This window comes from Borostomias antarcticus (genome assembly GCF_949987555.1).
Source record: "Borostomias antarcticus genome assembly, contig: scaffold_179, whole genome shotgun sequence".
Lineage (NCBI taxonomy): Eukaryota > Metazoa > Chordata > Actinopteri > Stomiiformes > Stomiidae > Borostomias > Borostomias antarcticus.
The window spans coordinates 1-22,059 of NW_028176037.1; the positions used below are offsets into that span (position 1 = coordinate 1).

The 22,059-nt window shown below is 42.6% G+C and overlaps 1 protein-coding gene across 1 annotated transcript; it reads left to right on the forward strand.

The window, feature by feature from the left end:
- Positions 1-2,224: 2,224 nt before the first annotated feature.
- On the forward strand, positions 2,225-21,791 carry LOC311328909 (uncharacterized protein). Its single transcript, XM_084462807.1, has 18 exons — positions 2,225-2,273; positions 2,565-2,708; positions 2,831-2,914; positions 3,081-3,236; positions 3,406-4,169; positions 6,515-6,736; positions 6,821-7,268; positions 7,368-7,438; positions 9,784-9,928; positions 10,028-10,098; positions 10,317-10,406; positions 12,751-12,895; positions 12,995-13,065; positions 13,284-13,373; positions 20,227-20,370; positions 21,012-21,172; positions 21,340-21,430; positions 21,653-21,791. Exons 3-18 carry the CDS (start codon positions 2,847-2,849, stop codon positions 21,733-21,735), a joined length of 2,820 nt encoding a protein of 939 aa, XP_084318933.1. The 5' UTR covers positions 2,225-2,273; positions 2,565-2,708; positions 2,831-2,846; the 3' UTR covers positions 21,736-21,791.
- Positions 21,792-22,059: the final 268 nt, after the last annotated feature.

The window sequence follows — 22,059 nt, forward strand, 5'->3', positions numbered from 1 at the left end:
GTGAGACATTTTGACTCATTTCAATGAGAATACTCTTCCTTCATTCATCAATTAATGATATAAAGCTTTATTTACATAGCTAATTTCCTGCATAGTTGGACTACAATCAGCTTTACATTGTCTTAAGTGATTTAAACGATTTATATCATTCTCTCCATTTCACACTAGCTACTGTGTGTAACTTAGGCAACAGTGGTTGATTCAGCTTTAATATTCATATTAGGGATGTGCACGGTTAACCGATTTCTCGAGTACCCGAGTAGGCAATCTGCTAGTCGGAAAATAAATACTACTCGGTTAATCTAAAGGCTATACAATATGGCATGTTTGGCCGCATTTCTGAGCGCCTGTGCCCTTTTTCAATTGTTACCAAAGAGGATAGAGCATTGGCGGCTGCCTGGAGAAAAGCGCTGTATACAGTCTTTTTTCGAGCGCTCCGGCTTTTTGAAAACATTGCCATCTCAACTTTTCAGAAAGGTGCTGCCAACGTCACTGCGGCTCTTTCAGGCAACCAATGATCAGATATTAGATAGGGCATGACTCGTCAGCTGTCTGGGGATCCCGGGGGAACCCCCTGATCAGATATTAGATAGGGCATGACTCGTCAGCTGTCTGGGGATCCCGGGGGAACCCCTGCCTGGCTATTAAACGGAATATCTGAAAGTGCACCGATCGTAAAAATAATAAATGCAGCCAGTTGTCAGGGGCAGTGATGACTGATTACTAGTTGATTACTGTCTAGCCAGCTAACTGGTTACGTTTTAAAAGCTATATTTATTTACATGGACACAGTTCTTGGGTGCAAAGTTACGTGGTCACAAAAACTAGCAATAATTAGCCCATGGGCTTGCTAATGCTAGCTGTCCATGGTTCGGTTTTCCATACTGTTAAGCATTTTCGGATCAAACTACACCGTGGTTTTGCATAGTGTTAAAGCATTTTATGGATCGAGCCTCGGACTTTCAAACCTGTTACAGCGTAGGTAGCCTATGAGAGAACTATAGACTTAAGCCTATATACAGTATATGCCACTTCATTTGTTTTGTTTTGACAATTAAACGCTGGTACCGGGTCTCTGGTTTTGTTTATCTGCATACTGTGCATAGTAGGCAGTGGTGTGAGTGAACTTTGTACTCTGGCTCCAGGCAGCACTCCCATCATTTAGCGGTAGGCTAATCATGTTGGTAATGAGCCCTGAGGTGGTGCTGAAAAAGACAGCGAGTACCAGCACAGGCCCATGTGCGTATAGCCTACTCCTATAGTTTTCCAGCCTGCTATACATACATATTGAATGAATAGGCCTGTTGTTCAATAAATCTATTTAGTTTTGCATGGACATTTCTCTAATGAAGGCTTGACGCCAAAACATCCATTATTGTCCAATAAATTGGAAATAGGCAGTGAGTGCCGCGGTGCTTTTTAGATAACGCTAAAAATGAATTCACTTGTTATCCGGCATCGGCAGTAAAGGCTTGGTTTAATACTTAATTTATATTAGTAAATTGGTTGCATATTGTAGGCTTAGAGTTTTCAGAGTAGCCTAACGATAGGCTTAATAGGCTATGAGCTGGGCAGTGCATCCACATTAAAAGGCTGCGTTTTTCGATTCCGATAGCTTCATGAAAACCTATGGGTTATTCAATCTGATGATAAGTAATGCATCCAACCACACATCAACTTTTAAATATGTTTATTTGCAAGGGCATGGACGAGACATGAAAGCACCGCCACGGTAATAACGGCGGAAAAAAACGTATTCCCCTCCGAGGGGGCCGGGGTTAAATGCGCTCTGTCTGGACGGTATCTTATTTTGAGTAATCTTTTTTTTGAGTAATCGGTTACTCGAGTAGGATCAGGTTAGGTTACTCGGTTTTAAAATTAGTCGAAATTCCCATCCCTAATTCATATACTTAACATACATTGCTGGTTATGGCTACATTGTCTTATTTCATAGCAGGCAGGCAAATGTTAATTTGTTTTAGTCTACCTGACTGTCCTGGTTGTTAGCATTGGCTTTTTTCAACTCATCTGGACAATTGAGAACAGAAACTTGGCTATGGCATGTCTCCAAAAAAATAGTGGTGCTGAGAAATGTGGAGCCCAACACTAGGGTCATATGGAGATTAAAGAATTATTTCAAAAGTGCGTTTGGGCAGAAAAATATTTTCAAAGATTTCTAACCGTTTGCTTTCCCCTTTCCTTTGCTGTGGCAGCTATGATTTACCTGCGGCGTGCAGCACCAGCAAAACGTTACCAGAGGAATCACTGCCCCAGTAAGAATGCACTCATACCTGCACTGATCATAGATCTCCTACAACACCTTTATATGGGTTATGTTTTATATCCATCCATGCATACTGTGTACATCTACATACGTGTATTTTATCCATTCTATATATTTGTGATTGTTTCAGCACATTGAGATTGCCTGACAATGAAAAGTGCTTTATAAATAAATCGAATTATTATTGTTATTATTATTAATTATTATTGTTGTTATTATGCTTTGAAATAACTGTATTAATCTGTTTTGTTTGTTTTGCTCCGTTGTTGTTCATCACCAGGCAATCGAGATCCAGCCCTCCAGTCACAACACTGAAGCGGCAAACCCAGACCCAGTCCATACAAGATGGCAAAGCTGTGTCTGGGGGACAAGTAGACTTACTGCCCCTGTCTCCGGTGCTCATAACCTCTCCTGCAGCCGGCGGGTAAGGAAGTGTTCGTTTGGAGTAGTGTTGTTGTGACCAACATCCTGATTTTTGTTATAATTGTCGATCTGATACTGTGATTAAAAAGTGCATAATGTTGTCCTCTTAATCCTCCATTTTAGAGGTGATGATGCTGAAATGGACCCTCCTCCGGTTAAGATTACGGGCTGCCACAGCAAAACGTTACCAGAGGAATCATTGCCACTGTAAGAATGCACTCATACCTGCCTGATCATAGATCTCCCAGCACACCTTTATATGGGTTTACGTTTTGTATCCATCCATGCATACTCAAGTACACAAGTGTATTTTATCCATGCTTTGAAATGTATTCAGTTCTCTGTTTTGTTTGTCATTACTTATCATCACAAGGCAAGTGAGAGCCTGCCCTCCAGTCACGGCACTGAAGCAGCAGACCCAGGCCCATCCTCCACCGGAGCCCAGACCTTCCCAGTCCAAACGAAGTGGCAAAGACATGTCTGATTTTTTGCTGAAGCTGAGAGAGAGCATCCAGTCTAAACCTGCATGGTAAAGTTTATTAAGATTATTCTCTACATTTGTTTTCAACTGACTGCTAATTACCATAGCGCAATGCTCTGGTTTACGTAAGGCCAAGGCCACACTGACTGTGCTCTGAGGCTGCTAGCACCACAAAGGAGCTGGCAGAATCAGCACCTGACCGCCTGTATCTTTTCAGTTCGTGGATGTCGTCTCCAGTGAAGGAACCTGCTCTTCCACCCGAGCCAGAGGACGATGAATTTATGATTCTGGAGGACGACAGCCCTCGCTTCACCATCACCATCCCTAAGAAAACCAACCCCAACCAGAGTAAAGCTCGAGCGAAGCAGGGCAAAGCTCAGACCTCTTCATCCAACCAGGATGTGTCCGCAGACACGGCGCCGCAGGGCGACCAATCAGAGACGGCTGCTGGGAGGCCGAAATCAGGAGGGGGAGCTGGGAGCGCTCCGCCAGAGGAACCTCACGCTGCAGAACGGACAGTTAAAGGGAAGAAAGGGAAAGCGGTGTTTGGAGGCACATCTTCACACATGCCCGTCCCCTCAACGTCCGCAGCCAGGAAACATGCTGCCAAGGAGAGGGAAAAGAAGAACTCTAGTCCCAGGAGGGAGGCGGGGCCTGACGCAGAGGCTGACGGGATCGCCGGTCAAGACGACTGCCCCGTAGATGACATGACAGCCCGAGACGAACAGCCATCCACGAGGAAAAGACAGACTGCGATGTCATCGGCCGCAGGCGAGAGCGAGGACGATGAACCCGGAGAGGGCGCGGCCGCTAGGTCTGGCAAAGCGAAACCCGCTACGAAAATGGGGAAGAGGGCGGTGAAATCCTTGAGAGGGAAGGAGCCAGACGCTGCAGTGAGCCCTGGTCCTGTGTGGGGCTCGGAGGAGGAGACGGAGCAGCCAGGCAAGGAGGAGGATGCTCCAGGGGTCCTGGGTCCATCAGGTAACCCAGCCATGGACCATATTCACAGAACATCTGAAGGCAAAAAAAAGTGCTCCTAAATGGCCAAATTTAGAGAAAATTGGGCGTTTCACTTTCACTCCCAATTTTAAAAGTTGAAAATTCACAAAGTTACGTTACGATAGCTCTTAAACCTAGGGAAATTGGGGTGTGGTGGAGAGGACTTTTAGAGAGACTACATGTAAAATAATTCCTAAAGGTGAATGCCTGCTGCACTTAATTTGCATCGCTATTGGCAAGCTGTTTTGCTAACAGAGCAATAAACTCACTGGGTTTATTGTGGACCCAGTGAGGGAGGTAGTCAAGCCCATAACGCCAGAGATGAAAGTGACAACTATTTGTGCAATAATGGAAATTGAGAAAAGTGAACATTCAGTGCAGGCAGCATTGGTGAGTGCCCAGTAGTTCACTTGTATGTGAGCCCCACTGTCTGGGGAAGAAACTGTTCAGGTTGCATGAGGATTTGGCCAGACGGGTTTTTCCTCGTCCCTGGCTGTAGAGGCACCATACCAGACGGTAATGGCCGTGTAGGACTACTCCATGATTGTCTGTGGCAAATTGAATTTCTTCAGTTGGGGCAGGAAGAACATCCTCTGTTGTACCTTCTTGGTGATGGGGATGATGTTCTGCCACTTGAGGTCCTGCGATGTGATGGTTCCCAGGAACTTGAATGATTATACAGAGTAAACTGTCAACCCATTCAGGCAAAGGGGTGCAGGAGAGGGGGGGGGGCTCCTTCAGAAGTCTACAACCATCTGCAGGCGTTGAGCTCCAGACTGTTACAAGTGCACCAGGAAGCCAGGTGATCAACCTCCCGACAATGGGCAGACTCGTCCTCACTGGAGATTAGGCAAATGCATCCACTCAGGAGTTCAGGAGCTTGACAGATGGATCCCTGGTGTTGCAGTTGTTTGTGTGGAGTGACTAGAGCAAGGGAGCACACAAGGTTGTGTGGCTCCAGTGCTAAGGGTCAGGAGATGTTAAGGGTCAGGAGATGTTAAGGGTCAGGAGATGCTAAGGGTCAGGAGATGTTAAGGGTCAGGAGATGTTAAGGGTCAGGAGATGCTAAGGGTCAGGAGATGTTAAGGGTCAGGAGATGTTAAGGGTCAGGAGATGTTAAGGGTCAGGAGATGTTAAGGGTCAGGAGATGTTAAGGGTCAGGAGATGTTAAGGGTCAGGAGATGTTAAGGGTCAGGAGATGTTAAGTGTGCTTGTCTGTCAAGAAGTCTTTATTATAAGTCTTTTTTAGAATGTGTGACAACAGTTTTTACACTAGATGGGTAGAATGTGAACAGTTTATACACTAGACATGTAGAATGTAATATCAGTTTATACACTTGACAGGTAGAATGGGAACAGTTTATACACTAGACAGGTAGAATGTAATACCAGTTTATACACTAGACATGTAGAATGTAATACCAGTTTATACACTAGACAGGTAGAATGTGAGAACAGTTTATACACTAGACATGTAGAATGGGAACAGTTTATACACTAGACAGGTAGAATGTGAACAGTTTATACACTAGACATGTAGAATGGGAACAGTTTATACACTAGACAGGTAGAATGGGAACAGTTTATACACTAGACAGGTAGAATGTAATACCAGTTTATACACTAGACAGGTAGAATGTGAGAACAGTTTACACACTAGATGGGTAGAATGTGAACAGTTTATACACTAGACATGTAGAATGGGAACAGTTTATACACTAGACAGGTAGAATGTGAACAGTTTATACACTAGACAGGTAGAATGGGAACAGTTTATACACTAGACAGGTAGAATGTAATACCAGTTTATACACTAGACAGGTAGAATGTGAGAACAGTTTACACACTAGATGGGTAGAATGTGAACAGTTTATACACTCAGTTCACACACTAGACAGGTAGAATATGAACAGGAAGCAGCTGTCATCAATCACAGAGGGTCATAATCACAAGCACGCTCATGAAGCATATCATTCCTAGCAATGAGGTCAGCTCCGCCCCTTTCTCGTAGCAAAAAATGTCTCCCCATTCAGAAGAAAAAGATGGTCCACGGCTCCACACAGCTTTGTGAATTGTTACTTGCGGGAGACTTCTAGAAATGTCTAGCGCTAGTTCGGAGGACTGGGAATATTCCCCCTGTGCTAAGTAAGGCCTCACTCACCAGTTTAAATCAGAGAACACAAGTAATAATCGTCTTTGAGTAGTCCTATTTTGTTTTGTGTATACAGTATATGATGAAATGGGTCAGTGTGATTTTTAAAGTTAAACTTATGACTAATCAGTCGTCATGTATCTCCTCTTATCACTCTTTTCTTGTTTCCCTGCAGAAGAGAAGCTGGAAGGTGGTCAGGAAGAGAGGGACAGGAGGCAAACAGAGCGCTCATCCAAGCAGCCCTCAGACCTGAGGCCAAAGAAGGCTACCAGGAGGGCCAGACGGGCCCAGAAGAGGAAGGCCAGTCAAGAGAAGCCTGTTCAGACAGAGGAGGAAGGGGAGGTGAACACAGTCGAGCAGGACCAGGGAGAGGTCAGGCAGCACACCTTCACTCCAGGTAAGGTTGGCAGATAGCTGGACACACCTTCCACACTGATTTCTATCATAATTCTAAAGTGCTTTACTGTTTGGGACTTTCCAGGTAAAGAGGTGTTCGACAGGGTGTACTCTCACACCCCAAATGGAAAATTACCCAGCACACTCGACCCCTTCACTCCCCAGAGACCAAAGGATCACGTCCCGGAGAAACGGCGGCGGAAAACTCCCGGCAACTGGTGGGAACTCAACACGTCTCCCGTTAACGTGGAGACCACCGCCTCACCGCCCAGGAAGAAGCCGAAGAAGAAGGATCTGTCTGCTACCAGGACCTTCCAGAAGAGAGGGCGTAAACGGCTCTCTACCCCCCAGGAGCAGGGGTCTGCCCAGAGAAGCCTCACCAGAGAAGGCTCTAATGCCGAGGATGAGGACCTGGGTCAGGAGCCTGCCGGGGGCCGCATTTCCTTTGATGAGAGCGCCATTGCTGTGGTGAGAAGTGCCACCTCTCAGATGCTGAACTGGCTCGGCAATAACAATCGCCTGTCAGACAACATGTGAGTGCTCTCACGTTTTTTTCCCCCTTTCAGCCTTGGATGGATTGTTTGAATAGATTATTAATGAGAAGTCTTTTTTGTTGTGTTTTTAACAAATAGGTTGAAGGGTTTCCAGAGTGGGCCGTCCTCCATGATTGAGCTGGAGCAGTATGAACAAAACGAAGATTTGAGTAAGTTCTAAATTCAGTTTTACAACATTACCCCTAGAGCACTATCTTTTGACAGCTGTAGTTGCCTACACAAACAGAGATATAGATAGGGATGGGCAACATAGGTATTTGTGTATTCGAATACCTGTACTGACGGTAGTAATTTGAGCATAGCCTATTTTGTTTGTTTGTTTTTTGAAAAAATAAATTGTAGGCCTATTTTTATTATTTTTCTTTAGCTGTGAGCAGCAGCTCTATAGCTCGCTTTGTTGGTAGGTTGGTTGGTTGGTTGGTCCACAAAGGTTTTACTGGATAACACAAAAAGTCCTGACCAAAAATGCTCTAATTTGCATGCTGCAACTAGAGACCATGAGTAACTATGCCAGAAATAATAACCATGATTCGTCCGGTAGAATTCGGTATTAGTAACCGATTCAAAACGCACCTTTCAAAATGCCAGCATTTCCATGCCATTCTACAAAAATGTATGAAACTTTGTACACTTATGTCTTTCCTCATGGGGAACACATTTGCCTCAAGAACTCATAAGGTCTGCCATGATGGATTTCACTGCAAGTTGAATATTTTGAAAAACCTATAAAAGGTAACTCCTCATAAACAGATTGATCTGAAATGTCACATACACGTATATGGTTCATGTCTCCATGTTACCAGCTCAGAGATTCAATACAAGATGACAGCAAAATTGGCATTTAAAAAATAATTTGGATACAATTTCCAAGTGCGTATAAATTTTAACAACAATCTAGGGACTTGAAACGAACTGGGCATGGGTAGCCTGCTACTATGTTGTACCTTGTCAAAGCATTTGCAGATTTCTCAAGCAAGGAAATCATTTTTAATACCCATAGTACTGACAGTAGTATAGATTTTTTTTGTGTAGCATAGTTTCAATTTTTGAAGCAGAAAAAATGTTTTGGCCTTTTTAAAAATGGGAAATCTTTGTTTAACAGGGCGGCTGTAGCTCAGTTGGTAGAGCGGGTCGTTCAATGATCGAAGGGTCAGTGGTTCGAATCCCAGCTCTGACTGTCCACATGTCGAAGTGTCCTTGAGCAAGACACCTAACCCCAAATTGCTCCTAGTGAGCAGTTTAGCACCTTGTATGGCAGCTACCGCCATTGGTGTGTGAGTGTGTGAATGGGGGAATGAGAGCGCTTTGAGTCCTGCTAAGGTGGAAAAGCGCTATATAAGTGCAGTCCATTTACCATTTAAATTAAATACTTAAATATTGTACTGTGTAACTTTATCCCCATTGACATATGAAATGATTTAATTACAAGCTAAAAAGTGTATGCAGATGTGTTGAGCTATAATGCTGGCCTACTGCCGCTGTCAGGCTTCTCACACTTAACGGAAGCATTAAAGGAGTAGTAAAGGGAAAACGCATGTTTAGCCCTGTTTTAAGGTTACTTATTATCATATACAATGGTTCAGATCAAAACATTGACAAAACTAGCATTTTCGAGAAAGTTGATAATTGCTCTACCACCGTTTTGGTCATACAATGGATGTGGATGGGCATCTTGAAAAATCATTCAAAAACATGTTAAACCCTTAAAACATGTTAAGCTCACCGAGGGTGTAATTGGTGTCCGTTGGTGTTCTGTAGGCCTGCCCCCGACTAAAGATTTTCCTGCTCGACTAGAAGTCCTCATTTCAAGCGACTAGTCAACTAGTCGTTCCTTTATTATTATGATTATTATTATTATACATATAACCTTACCATACACACGGAGCGAGCGGCAGCAGAATTGAATAATACATTCTCAATGTGTCGGCATTTGGCAACACAGCAAGGAGACTGAACAACATTTTATTACTCATTTATTTAAACAGTCATATAGCACAACAAAATGTAACACGGAAAACAAAAGTAGCCCACACACATTTCATTTTTCACAACAGCCGAGCGATCAGTGAAGAAATAAATGGGAGCTACATGAGAACTCAATTTTCTGAGGTCAGAATGCAAACGAAAATGTAGCTGGCCTATTTTAGGCTATACGCACATTTCTTAATAAGAGGCCGAACGAATGAGAACGATGAAAAGAATGAGGCCTACGTTGGCTTCTCGCCAGGCCCGGCCTGTGCATTTCTGCCGCTCTAGGCGAAAAGCAATTATGCCGCTCTCTATTAGCAACGTAGGCCTACCATACCGACAACAACACAAAGGCCAATATAAAGCGAAAACCAGCAACAATACACAAACACCAACATGCCATACATATGCCTTATAGGTGCTCGGTGTCAACAATATTAGCTTCAGTATGCATGACGCAGTATGCGGGATCCATACAAATAAAACTAATGTCTGCATAATAAATATAAAAAGTTTGCTTTTATAGGCTCTAATGCCGAGGATGAGGACCTGGGTCAGGAGCCTGCCGGGGGCCGCATTTCCTTTGATGAGAGCGCCAGTGCTGTGGTGAGAAGTGCCACCTCTCAGATGCTGAACTGGCCCGGCAATAACAATCGCCTGTCAGACAACATGTGAGTGCTCTCACGTTTTTTTTCCCCTTTCAGCCTTGGATGGATTGTTTGAATAGATTATTAATGAGAAGTCTTTTTTGTTGTGTTTTTAACAAATAGGTTGAAGGGTTTCCAGAGTGGGCCGTCCTCCATGATTGAGCTGGAGCAGTATGAACAAAACGAAGATTTGAGTAAGTTCTAAATTCAGTTTTACAACATTACCCCTAGAGCACTATCTTTTGACAGCTGTAGTTGCCTACACAAACAGAGATATAGATAGGGATGGGCAACATAGGTATTTGTGTATTCGAATACCTGTACTGACGGTAGTAATTTGAGCATAGCCTATTTTGTTTGTTTGTTTTTTGAAAAAATAAATTGTAGGCCTATTTTTATTATTTTTCTTTAGCTGTGAGCAGCAGCTCTAGGTTGAAGGGTTTCCAGAGTGGGCCGTCCTCCATGATTGAGCTGGAGCAGTATGAACAAAACGAAGATTTGAGTAAGTTCTAAATTCAGTTTTACAACATTACCCCTAGAGCACTATCTTTTGACAGCTGTAGTTGCCTACACAAACAGAGATATAGATAGGGATGGGCAACATAGGTATTTGTGTATTCGAATACCTGTACTGACGGTAGTAATTTGAGCATAGCCTATTTTGTTTGTTTGTTTTTTGAAAAAATAAATTGTAGGCCTATTTTTATTATTTTTCTTTAGCTGTGAGCAGCAGCTCTATAGCTCGCTTTGTTGGTAGGTTGGTTGGTTGGTTGGTCCACAAAGGTTTTACTGGATAACACAAAAAGTCCTGACCAAAAATGCTCTAATTTGCATGCTGCAACTAGAGACCATGAGTAACTATGCCAGAAATAATAACCATGATTCGTCCGGTAGAATTCGGTATTAGTAACCGATTCAAAACGCACCTTTCAAAATGCCAGCATTTCCATGCCATTCTACAAAAATGTATGAAACTTTGTACACTTATGTCTTTCCTCATGGGGAACACATTTGCCTCAAGAACTCATAAGGTCTGCCATGATGGATTTCACTGCAAGTTGAATATTTTGAAAAACCTATAAAAGGTAACTCCTCATAAACAGATTGATCTGAAATGTCACATACACGTATATGGTTCATGTCTCCATGTTACCAGCTAAGAGATTCAATACAAGATGACAGCAAAATTGGCATTTAAAAAATAATTTGGATACAATTTCCAAGTGCGTATACATTTTAACAACAATCTAGGGACTTGAAACGAACTGGGCATGGGTAGCCTGCTACTATGTTGTACCTTGTCAAAGCATTTGCAGATTTCTCAAGCAAGGAAATCATTTTTAATACCCATAGTACTGACAGTAGTATAGATTTTTTTTGTGTAGCATAGTTTCAATTTTTGAAGCAGAAAAAATGTTTTGGCCTTTTTAAAAATGGGAAATCTTTGTTTAACAGGGCGGCTGTAGCTCAGTTGGTAGAGCGGGTCGTTCAATGATCGAAGGGTCAGTGGTTCGAATCCCAGCTCTGACTGTCCACATGTCGAAGTGTCCTTGAGCAAGACACCTAACCCCAAATTGCTCCTAGTGAGCAGTTTAGCACCTTGTATGGCAGCTACCGCCATTGGTGTGTGAGTGTGTGAATGGGGGAATGAGAGCGCTTTGAGTCCTGCTAAGGTGGAAAAGCGCTATATAAGTGCAGTCCATTTACCATTTAAATTAAATACTTAAATATTGTACTGTGTAACTTTATCCCCATTGACATATGAAATGATTTAATTACAAGCTAAAAAGTGTATGCAGATGTGTTGAGCTATAATGCTGGCCTACTGCCGCTGTCAGGCTTCTCACACTTAACGGAAGCATTAAAGGAGTAGTAAAGGGAAAACGCATGTTTAGCCCTGTTTTAAGGTTACTTATTATCATATACAATGGTTCAGATCAAAACATTGACAAAACTAGCATTTTCGAGAAAGTTAATAATTGCTCTACCATCGTTTTGGTCATACAATGGATGTGGATGGGCATCTTGAAAAATCATTCAAAAACATGTTAAACCCTTAAAACATGTTAAGCTCACGAGGGTGTAATTGGTGTCCGTTGGTGTTCTGTAGGCCTGCCCCCGACTAAAGATTTTCCTGCTCGACTAGAAGTCCTCATTTCAAGCGACTAGTCAACTAGTCGTTCCTTTATTATTATGATTATTATTATTATACATATAACCTTACCATACACACGGAGAGAGCGGCAGCAGAATTGAATAATACATTCTCAATGTGTCGGCATTTGGCAACACAGCAAGGAGACTGAACAACATTTTATTACTCATTTATTTAAACAGTCATATAGCACAACAAAATGTAACACGGAAAACAAAAGTAGCCCACACACATTTCATTTTTCACAACAGCCGAGCGATCAGTGAAGAAATAAATGGGAGCTACATGATAACTCAATTTTCTGAGGTCAGAATGCAAACGAAAATGTAGCTGGCCTATTTTAGGCTATACGCACATTTCTTAATAAGAGGCCGAACGAATGAGAACGATGAAAAGAATGAGGCCTACGTTGGCTTCTCGCCAGGCCCGGCCTGTGCATTTCTGCCGCTCTAGGCGAAAAGCAATTATGCCGCTCTCTATTAGCAACGTAGGCCTACCATACCGACAACAACACAAAGGCCAATATAAAGCGAAAACCAGCAACAATACACAAACACCAACATGCCATACATATGCCTTATAGGTGCTCGGTGTCAACAATATTAGCTTCAGTATGCATGACGCAGTATGCGGGATCCATACAAATAAAACTAATGTCTGCATAATAAATATAAAAAGTTTGCTTTTATAGGCTCTAATGCCGAGGATGAGGACCTGGGTCAGGAGCCTGCCGGGGGCCGCATTTCCTTTGATGAGAGCGCCAGTGCTGTGGTGAGAAGTGCCACCTCTCAGATGCTGAACTGGCCCGGCAATAACAATCGCCTGTCAGACAACATGTGAGTGCTCTCACGTTTTTTTTCCCCTTTCAGCCTTGGATGGATTGTTTGAATAGATTATTAATGAGAAGTCTTTTTTGTTGTGTTTTTAACAAATAGGTTGAAGGGTTTCCAGAGTGGGCCGTCCTCCATGATTGAGCTGGAGCAGTATGAACAAAACGAAGATTTGAGTAAGTTCTAAATTCAGTTTTACAACATTACCCCTAGAGCACTATCTTTTGACAGCTGTAGTTGCCTACACAAACAGAGATATAGATAGGGATGGGCAACATAGGTATTTGTGTATTCGAATACCTGTACTGACGGTAGTAATTTGAGCATAGCCTATTTTGTTTGTTTGTTTTTTGAAAAAATAAATTGTAGGCCTATTTTTATTATTTTTCTTTAGCTGTGAGCAGCAGCTCTAGGTTGAAGGGTTTCCAGAGTGGGCCGTCCTCCATGATTGAGCTGGAGCAGTATGAACAAAACGAAGATTTGAGTAAGTTCTAAATTCAGTTTTACAACATTACCCCTAGAGCACTATCTTTTGACAGCTGTAGTTGCCTACACAAACAGAGATATAGATAGGGATGGGCAACATGGGTATTTGTGTATTCGAATACCTGTACTGACGGTAGTAATTTGAGCATAGCCTATTTTGTTTGTTTGTTTTTTGAAAAAATAAATTGTAGGCCTATTTTTATTATTTTTCTTTAGCTGTGAGCAGCAGCTCTATAGCTCGCTTTGTTGGTAGGTTGGTTGGTTGGTTGGTCCACAAAGGTTTTACTGGATAACACAAAAAGTCCTGACCAAAAATGCTCTAATTTGCATGCTGCAACTAGAGACCATGAGTAACTATGCCAGAAATAATAACCATGATTCGTCCGGTAGAATTCGGTATTAGTAACCGATTCAAAACGCACCTTTCAAAATGCCAGCATTTCCATGCCATTCTACAAAAATGTATGAAACTTTGTACACTTATGTCTTTCCTCATGGGGAACACATTTGCCTCAAGAACTCATAAGGTCTGCCATGATGGATTTCACTGCAAGTTGAATATTTTGAAAAACCTATAAAAGGTAACTCCTCATAAACAGATTGATCTGAAATGTCACATACACGTATATGGTTCATGTCTCCATGTTACCAGCTCAGAGATTCAATACAAGATGACAGCAAAATTGGCATTTAAAAAATAATTTGGATACAATTTCCAAGTGCGTATAAATTTTAACAACAATCTAGGGACTTGAAACGAACTGGGCATGGGTAGCCTGCTACTATGTTGTACCTTGTCAAAGCATTTGCAGATTTCTCAAGCAAGGAAATCATTTTTAATACCCATAGTACTGACAGTAGTATAGATTTTTTTTGTGTAGCATAGTTTCAATTTTTGAAGCAGAAAAAATGTTTTGGCCTTTTTAAAAATGGGAAATCTTTGTTTAACAGGGCGGCTGTAGCTCAGTTGGTAGAGCGGGTCGTTCAATGATCGAAGGGTCAGTGGTTCGAATCCCAGCTCTGACTGTCCACATGTCGAAGTGTCCTTGAGCAAGACACCTAACCCCAAATTGCTCCTAGTGAGCAGTTTAGCACCTTGTATGGCAGCTACCGCCATTGGTGTGTGAGTGTGTGAATGGGGGAATGAGAGCGCTTTGAGTCCTGCTAAGGTGGAAAAGCGCTATATAAGTGCAGTCCATTTACCATTTAAATTAAATACTTAAATATTGTACTGTGTAACTTTATCCCCATTGACATATGAAATGATTTAATTACAAGCTAAAAAGTGTATGCAGATGTGTTGAGCTATAATGCTGGCCTACTGCCGCTGTCAGGCTTCTCACACTTAACGGAAGCATTAAAGGAGTAGTAAAGGGAAAACGCATGTTTAGCCCTGTTTTAAGGTTACTTATTATCATATACAATGGTTCAGATCAAAACATTGACAAAACTAGCATTTTCGAGAAAGTTGATAATTGCTCTACCACCGTTTTGGTCATACAATGGATGTGGATGGGCATCTTGAAAAATCATTCAAAAACATGTTAAACCCTTAAAACATGTTAAGCTCACCGAGGGTGTAATTGGTGTCCGTTGGTGTTCTGTAGGCCTGCCCCCGACTAAAGATTTTCCTGCTCGACTAGAAGTCCTCATTTCAAGCGACTAGTCAACTAGTCGTTCCTTTATTATTATGATTATTATTATTATACATATAACCTTACCATACACACGGAGCGAGCGGCAGCAGAATTGAATAATACATTCTCAATGTGTCGGCATTTGGCAACACAGCAAGGAGACTGAACAACATTTTATTACTCATTTATTTAAACAGTCATATAGCACAACAAAATGTAACACGGAAAACAAAAGTAGCCCACACACATTTCATTTTTCACAACAGCCGAGCGATCAGTGAAGAAATAAATGGGAGCTACATGAGAACTCAATTTTCTGAGGTCAGAATGCAAACGAAAATGTAGCTGGCCTATTTTAGGCTATACGCACATTTCTTAATAAGAGGCCGAACGAATGAGAACGATGAAAAGAATTAGGCCTACGTTGGCTTCTCGCCAGGCCCGGCCTGTGCATTTCTGCCGCTCTAGGCGAAAAGCAATTATGCCGCTCTCTATTAGCAACGTAGGCCTACCATACCGACAACAACACAAAGGCCAATATAAAGCGAAAACCAGCAACAATACACAAACACCAACATGCCATACATATGCCTTATAGGTGCTCGGTGTCAACAATATTAGCTTCAGTATGCATGACGCAGTATGCGGGATCCATACAAATAAAACTAATGTCTGCATAATAAATATAAAATGAGAAATACAAGACTCCCGCACACACTTTTTCTCTGCTTTAATCTTTTTAACAACGTTTCGGTGTTGCCACCTTCATCAGGACAGATTTTAATAAATAAATTAAAATAAATAATAAATATAACCTGGTTACAAATTATTTACAGCACATCTGTTTTCCAAATAATCCATTTTCAGCTCCTCAAGCTAAATACGAGTGCACCTCTCCTATGTGCGTAAAACAAACGCATACACGCATACACGCACACACACGAAATGTGCGCATTTGCGCAAGCACATTATATCAGCAGATTCTCCAACTAAATAATACCAGTGTAAATCTCAGTCCTATACCACTTTATCATGTACGTAAAACACACACACGCATGAATGTGCGCATTTGCGCAAGCAGTTTAAACGACTAGAGAGAAAATTAAGATTAGCTTCATATTTATGATTAGCCTACCTTTCAGAAGCGGCACGACGTGCCTTCATCGCAGCGAAGGTCAATTCCATCCTCAACTTCGATTCTCTGTGCCAGTTCGTGTTCTATGGAGAGCGTTGCAAGTCCATTTCAGTCTGTCCTTTGTCATTGTACTACGAAGGTAGTTTTTTATTAGTTTCAACTTTGAGAAACTGCGTTCTCCAGAAGCCGGAGTCAACTCCGCAAAAAGTTGCTTGTGAACTTGACGGTAGATCTGGTCCTGGAGGCAGGCTAACGTTAGCATCGGCTCTTGTCATTGTCCTGCTAGTGCTACAGCTAGCATGCTGTTTCTTCTTGTGGACAAATGCCTGTAGTTGGTAGTTTGGCAATCTCCTGACATTGTGGGCTTGACGGTAGATTTGAAGGCGGCCTGTCTGCTCCGATGCTGCTAAAGCTAGCACCTGCTGCTTCTTCTGGAGCAAGGGAGGTAGTTGTGCTAATGTTACTAGTGCTAGCAGTCTCTTGGTTCGGTCGTGGATTTGAAGAAGGTGCGTCATCCTTGCTACTCCCGGTGGGATCAATATATTTAAACAACGAACCCCTCTGTTTTTGGAGTGCTTGGTCCTTCAATAGTCTCTTTTTTGTAGTCTCTGCCAGATAATTTGGCTCGTTTGGACAACATGCTTCAATTTTCCCTCAGTCATGGCTCGTGAGAGCTGGGGGCGAGGGGGGAGGCGGCGGCAGGTGCAGACACATTCCTCAGCCACGAGGAATGTGTCAATCACGCAGGCTCAACCATTGACGCGCCTAGATTTTTTATTTTTTTATAAAAAATGTACCCTTGGTTGGCTCACATTTTGCCGCCCTTGCCAAAGTGCCGCTCCAGGCAATTGCCTAGTCCGTCTATACATACGGGCCGGCCCTGGACATTGTTATCCCAAGCAGATTTTGAGGGTTTTTTTTCTTTCTGCGATGAAGCGACTAATGAAAACTTGCTTGACTAGGACTCTTCTCGTCGACTAACGTTAAGTCGACTATTGGGGGGCAGCCCTAGTGTTCTGACATCAAATTCGCCGCAAAGTATGAATCCTGTAGGGTTTTATTGATCATTTTATGAAATCCATTGACTTGTATTGACGCGACCGTTGTAGATGTGTAGATCAATCCGCAGAGGTGATTCAGGAAGCGGAACTACTTACGGTAGCTATTGTTTATGTTAGCTAGGCTAGCTAGTTTGCTCACTGCTCACGCTACTCTTTCGCTCACAGACAAGGAAGCCCTAGGCTAAAGTTCAGAAAACGCTTATCAAAATGGTTGATCTAGAAGAGTATGAATGTGATCGCGAGGAATTAGACTTTGACGGCAGCGCTTATCGTTTCGAGCCTGAATATAGTGAGGAGGAACTGCAGCAAATGGAAGAGATTGAGGCTCGCCGAACCGCTGAGCCAGAGACGGTCGATGAAGCTGTCGCTATACCACGAACCACGGGTCTTTGGTGGTGTGCTTGCAAACATTGCCGACAGATGCCCACCGAAGAGGAAAGTTTGTGCTGTACTGAGTGGGACCTGTTGCTAACAGCTGACATGGCAAACCTTTCGGTCCATGAGTCTGCCTCCTTGCCTGTTGAAAGTGAGTCCTGCTTTTACCACTAGTATTCATGTCCGAGCGAATAAATCTATAGTTTTGATAATTTCATGCTGTAAGACCACTTCTTACAATTCTATTTTTCTAAAGTTAGTCTTAGCAAAGGGATTATTACTATTATTATGCTTCAACACACACACACACGGGCGCCCACACACACACACACAGCTGGCAATAAGAACTTACCACAAGTTCTTCCACTCGTTCGTCTTCTGTCGTTCCTCTATGTAAAGTCGGAACAGCATCACGTTTGAGGAAGACCCTTTTGGGAGATTTCTTCGAGAATAGCCTAGGCTTATAACATTTGTCCTCAAAATGCAAAGCGCACACACGGTGATCTAACACCCGAAGAATATCCACGGGTGTGTTTACGTCCAAGTAAAGAGATTCTAGCCACAACTTCAATCTTGCGGGATCGTTGTAGGAAAGTCTATGACAAGTTACAGATGAACGGATTTTGCCACAATTGGCAATGGCACAATAGCGTGTCATTGTTGAGATCCCAAACAAATGCTTCGCACGAGCCTGTCTTGTTGTTGCGGCTAGCTTTTCAAATAAGGAAGCTGAGCCGGATTCCACAGACGTCGCCTACCGCGAGATCAAGTCATTGCGCAAGATCGGAATCAGTTAAAGCGGAAGTTTACACACGTATTTGCTGCGACTAAATAATTCGATGCTAAATATTTTTAAAAAGCCTCTCCAGATGAACTAGAATCTTACTTTATGGCGAATTATATGCCAGAACGCCAACGAAAACCTAGGTGAGTTTCTTGTCTTTGAAATCGAGAGTTTAAAATGTTTTTAAATGATTTTCCAAGATGCCCATCCACATCCATTGTATGACCTAAACGGTGGTAGAGCAATTTCAACTTTCTCGAAAATGCTAGCTTTGTCAACGTTTTGATCTGAATCATTGTATATGATCACAAGTAACCTTAAAACAGGGCTAAGCATGCATTTTCCCTTTACTACTCCTTTAACTTAAAAATGGTTGACTCGAGCAGAGCCTCGGCTAATGTTGGTTGTGTTGCACACTACGCCTCCATATCCAAGGACTCTCTCATGCCCAATCAATTTATATCAAATTGCGTTCGTGTTACGCCCCCTGGTGGCCCGAGGAAGCAGAGCGCAACATAAAACAATGGGTTGGACAGATGAGGGTGCAGTCACACAAAACCAGGACAACCAAGATAGGCAATAATGAATTTAATAGCAACACAGGGAACAGAGAGGACTAACAGTGGCACCAAACAAAAGCATAATCCGAAATAAAACCCCACCCCCCCTTTACAGGTGCTGGGCACCTCAAAGTACAGTGGGTGGTGCGCACTCTAAACTGGGGTGTTAGACAGCAGGTAATCCTACGTGTGTGTGGAGATGTAGACCCAGGGTATCTCAACTAGTCATCTGCCCCTGTGTGCACAAAAACATACAAAGGGTTAAATCACAGACAATAACTAAAGCTGTTTAACCAACTAACATAACTACAACCAAAAGAGTAACACAAGAGAAGCTTCACATCAAACCAATAAACAACCAAACCAAACCAAGCTCTACCAACCAGAGCCCTGCCACAGCTCAGGCAGGTAAGAAAGAACTAGTTAATTGAAAGCAGGTGAGAACTGATGACTTGAACCAGGCGCGCGCCCTGAGAGTTTGGAGATTGAGAACAGTAGAGGGGGACAAAAACAACCACACAACAAAACCAAACAGGTAGGCCTAACAAAACAACAGAACAGCACACAACATATGTAACAGTTCGTTTTTGTTATTTAATAAACCAATTCATAGTAAACAGTTACAGTGAGTATTTGTGTAATGGTTCATTTGTTCCCTACCGAATGCCTTGGTGTCGGAATATTTTCAGATAAAACCAAACAAAAAGACCATTCGACTCTCCAGATATCTGAAAACAAAAATCTTGATACTATTAGAACAGTATAATACTTTGAAATGCGCATCGCTAACGAAGTGCATTGGAACAAATATTGGCTCCTCGTTGATGTGTAAGATTATGTTTTTGATTGACCCCCTTCTTTTTCTTCTGTTTGTGTGCTATAGTATGCAATTCCATACTATGGAATTCCATACTATAGTACCATAATCCAGTCCATCAAACACGTTCTAGTGACTGGATCACACTTAAAGTTCCACGGACTAGTACAGGACTTGGCAGGACAGCATTTACTTATGCAGCCCCAAAGTCCTGGAATGACATTCAGTCCAAGTTAAAGTTGGAAGTTCTTCCTCCCCTTACGGAATTGAAATGCCTGATTTAATTTCTTTATGATACATGCTGTAACTGTTTTTAACTAAGTGCACTGTACATTGTTTTGTTGTTCTATTTTGTTGTACACTCAGCAGCTCTGCAAATGAGGTGGCCTCACCTCAGAGCTCACCTGAGTATAAATAAAGGTTTCAGTCAATCAATCAATTCACTCAATTATGCTAACTTCTCTATCTATTGCCGACCTCAGGCCTGCCGTCAACCAGGGTGCTCCGGCCAACTCTGTGCGTCTCTGACCTGTGTGGCCCTCCTCTGAGGCCCCTACTGGTGCAGGAGGAGGACCGGGCCCTGCTAGTAGAGTGGCTCAGGGTGCTGTGGCCCACCAACATCAAAAGTAAGACCAGGGCCGCAATTCAGTCTCAGACTAGGACTGCTGTCTATCTAGTGCTGCTGATCAGCTATCCCTAGTATTAACCTTGATCAGTATACAGTAGTCAAATTGTGTAATTGAATTGTGATCCCTGCAGAATCCCACCCCTGCTTTTCACATACTTTTCATTTACATGCGTTTTCTATGAACTGATTGTTGAATTCTAGACATCAGTGCTGTGGATTGCATCTTTACGTTTTTGCACTGATATCACTCAGAATCGTTTAGGTAAATGTCAAGAATCTAAACAGAAAGATAAACACGCACATCCCCTTGCTAAATAAGGCAGGTGCTGAGCCGAAGGTAAACCCAACTATAACCAGGAACCAAAAAACGCTCGCACTGCTGGGCTCCAGTATCAAAAATAATCTGATGTCTGATGAAGAGCGTTTAGCTCTAAACATCTGTGCAATCTTTTTTTTCTTTTTTTTTTTTATACTGGAGCGCCGCAGGGCGAGCATTTTTTTGTTTCTGGTTGTAAGTGTCAAGAATCTGCCAAACGTGAACGGGATCCCTTACAAAGAAGAGGATGAAGGGATGAAATCTTCTTTATTAGATTATGACGTAAACGTGATTGTTGTCTTGTCTTTCCTTTCCTTACACAGATGGGGGTCAGATGACTCCTGAACATTTCCAGTGGTATTGCCACTGGGGCAGAGCCATTGGCTTCTGTGTGGATCTGCAGGCTGACTCCTTCTGCAATGGCAAGATTCTGCTAGGATCCTTCATGAAGAAACCTCTATCGGTGGATCACAACACCACTTCGGTGAGTTGACTCCTCTTTAAGTCTCTCCTTTGCTTTCATCCTCCCCCTGTCCATCTATTTCTTATTCCTATTGTCCTTTATCATGATATCCTCTCCTTGCATGGATTACCTATAGTCATGAGCCATTGCATTCTAACTTAGAGGAGTGTTTGTTGGTTGCATTCAAGGTTTATAATGTCTTAACAAGTTGTGTCAGCGTGACCATCCACGGCAAGGAGTCTCATTACAACCCTGGACAAGCCTTCATGATCCCGTGTGGTGAGAACTTTATCTCAACACTTCTGTAAAGAAATCAGGACTGGGGATCCTTTTTCTCTGGACACACATTAGCCTAATCATAGTCTACAACCAGGTGTCCAGGTTTGGCTTAATCTGAGAGAGAAATTGGTCCCTGAAGTTAAGCGATTCAAGATTAAAAAGTCCTCAGAGGCGGTATGTTTAGTCTTGTCCTTCATGTCGTTTCTTCTCCCCATATAACAGGACATGCCTACAGCATCCGCAACCTTGCCCAGGAGCCTGCAGTCCTCTGCTTCACCAGGATGCTGGCAGAAAGCCCTGAGTGACCATAAGAAGTGGACCTCCAAGCAGGGAGAATTTATATGGATTTGGTGTTTGCGTGCGCTTGCGCATTTTAACATGGCAAATTAAAGTATTCTTGCAATTCTAAATCACAGTTCAATTCATTTATTTCATTATTCAGCGTTTTCATTACAGTATACGAAGCAGGGGCTCATGGGTAGTTCTAAAAGCTCGCCTTTGATCGACTTGGGATCTCTTTTGGAATCGCTGAGCTGCCTTATTTGTTCTGAAATACACTGCATACAAGTTAGAACCATGGGCGTAGAATTTAGGGGGGACGCTGGGGACATGTCCCCATCAATATTTCA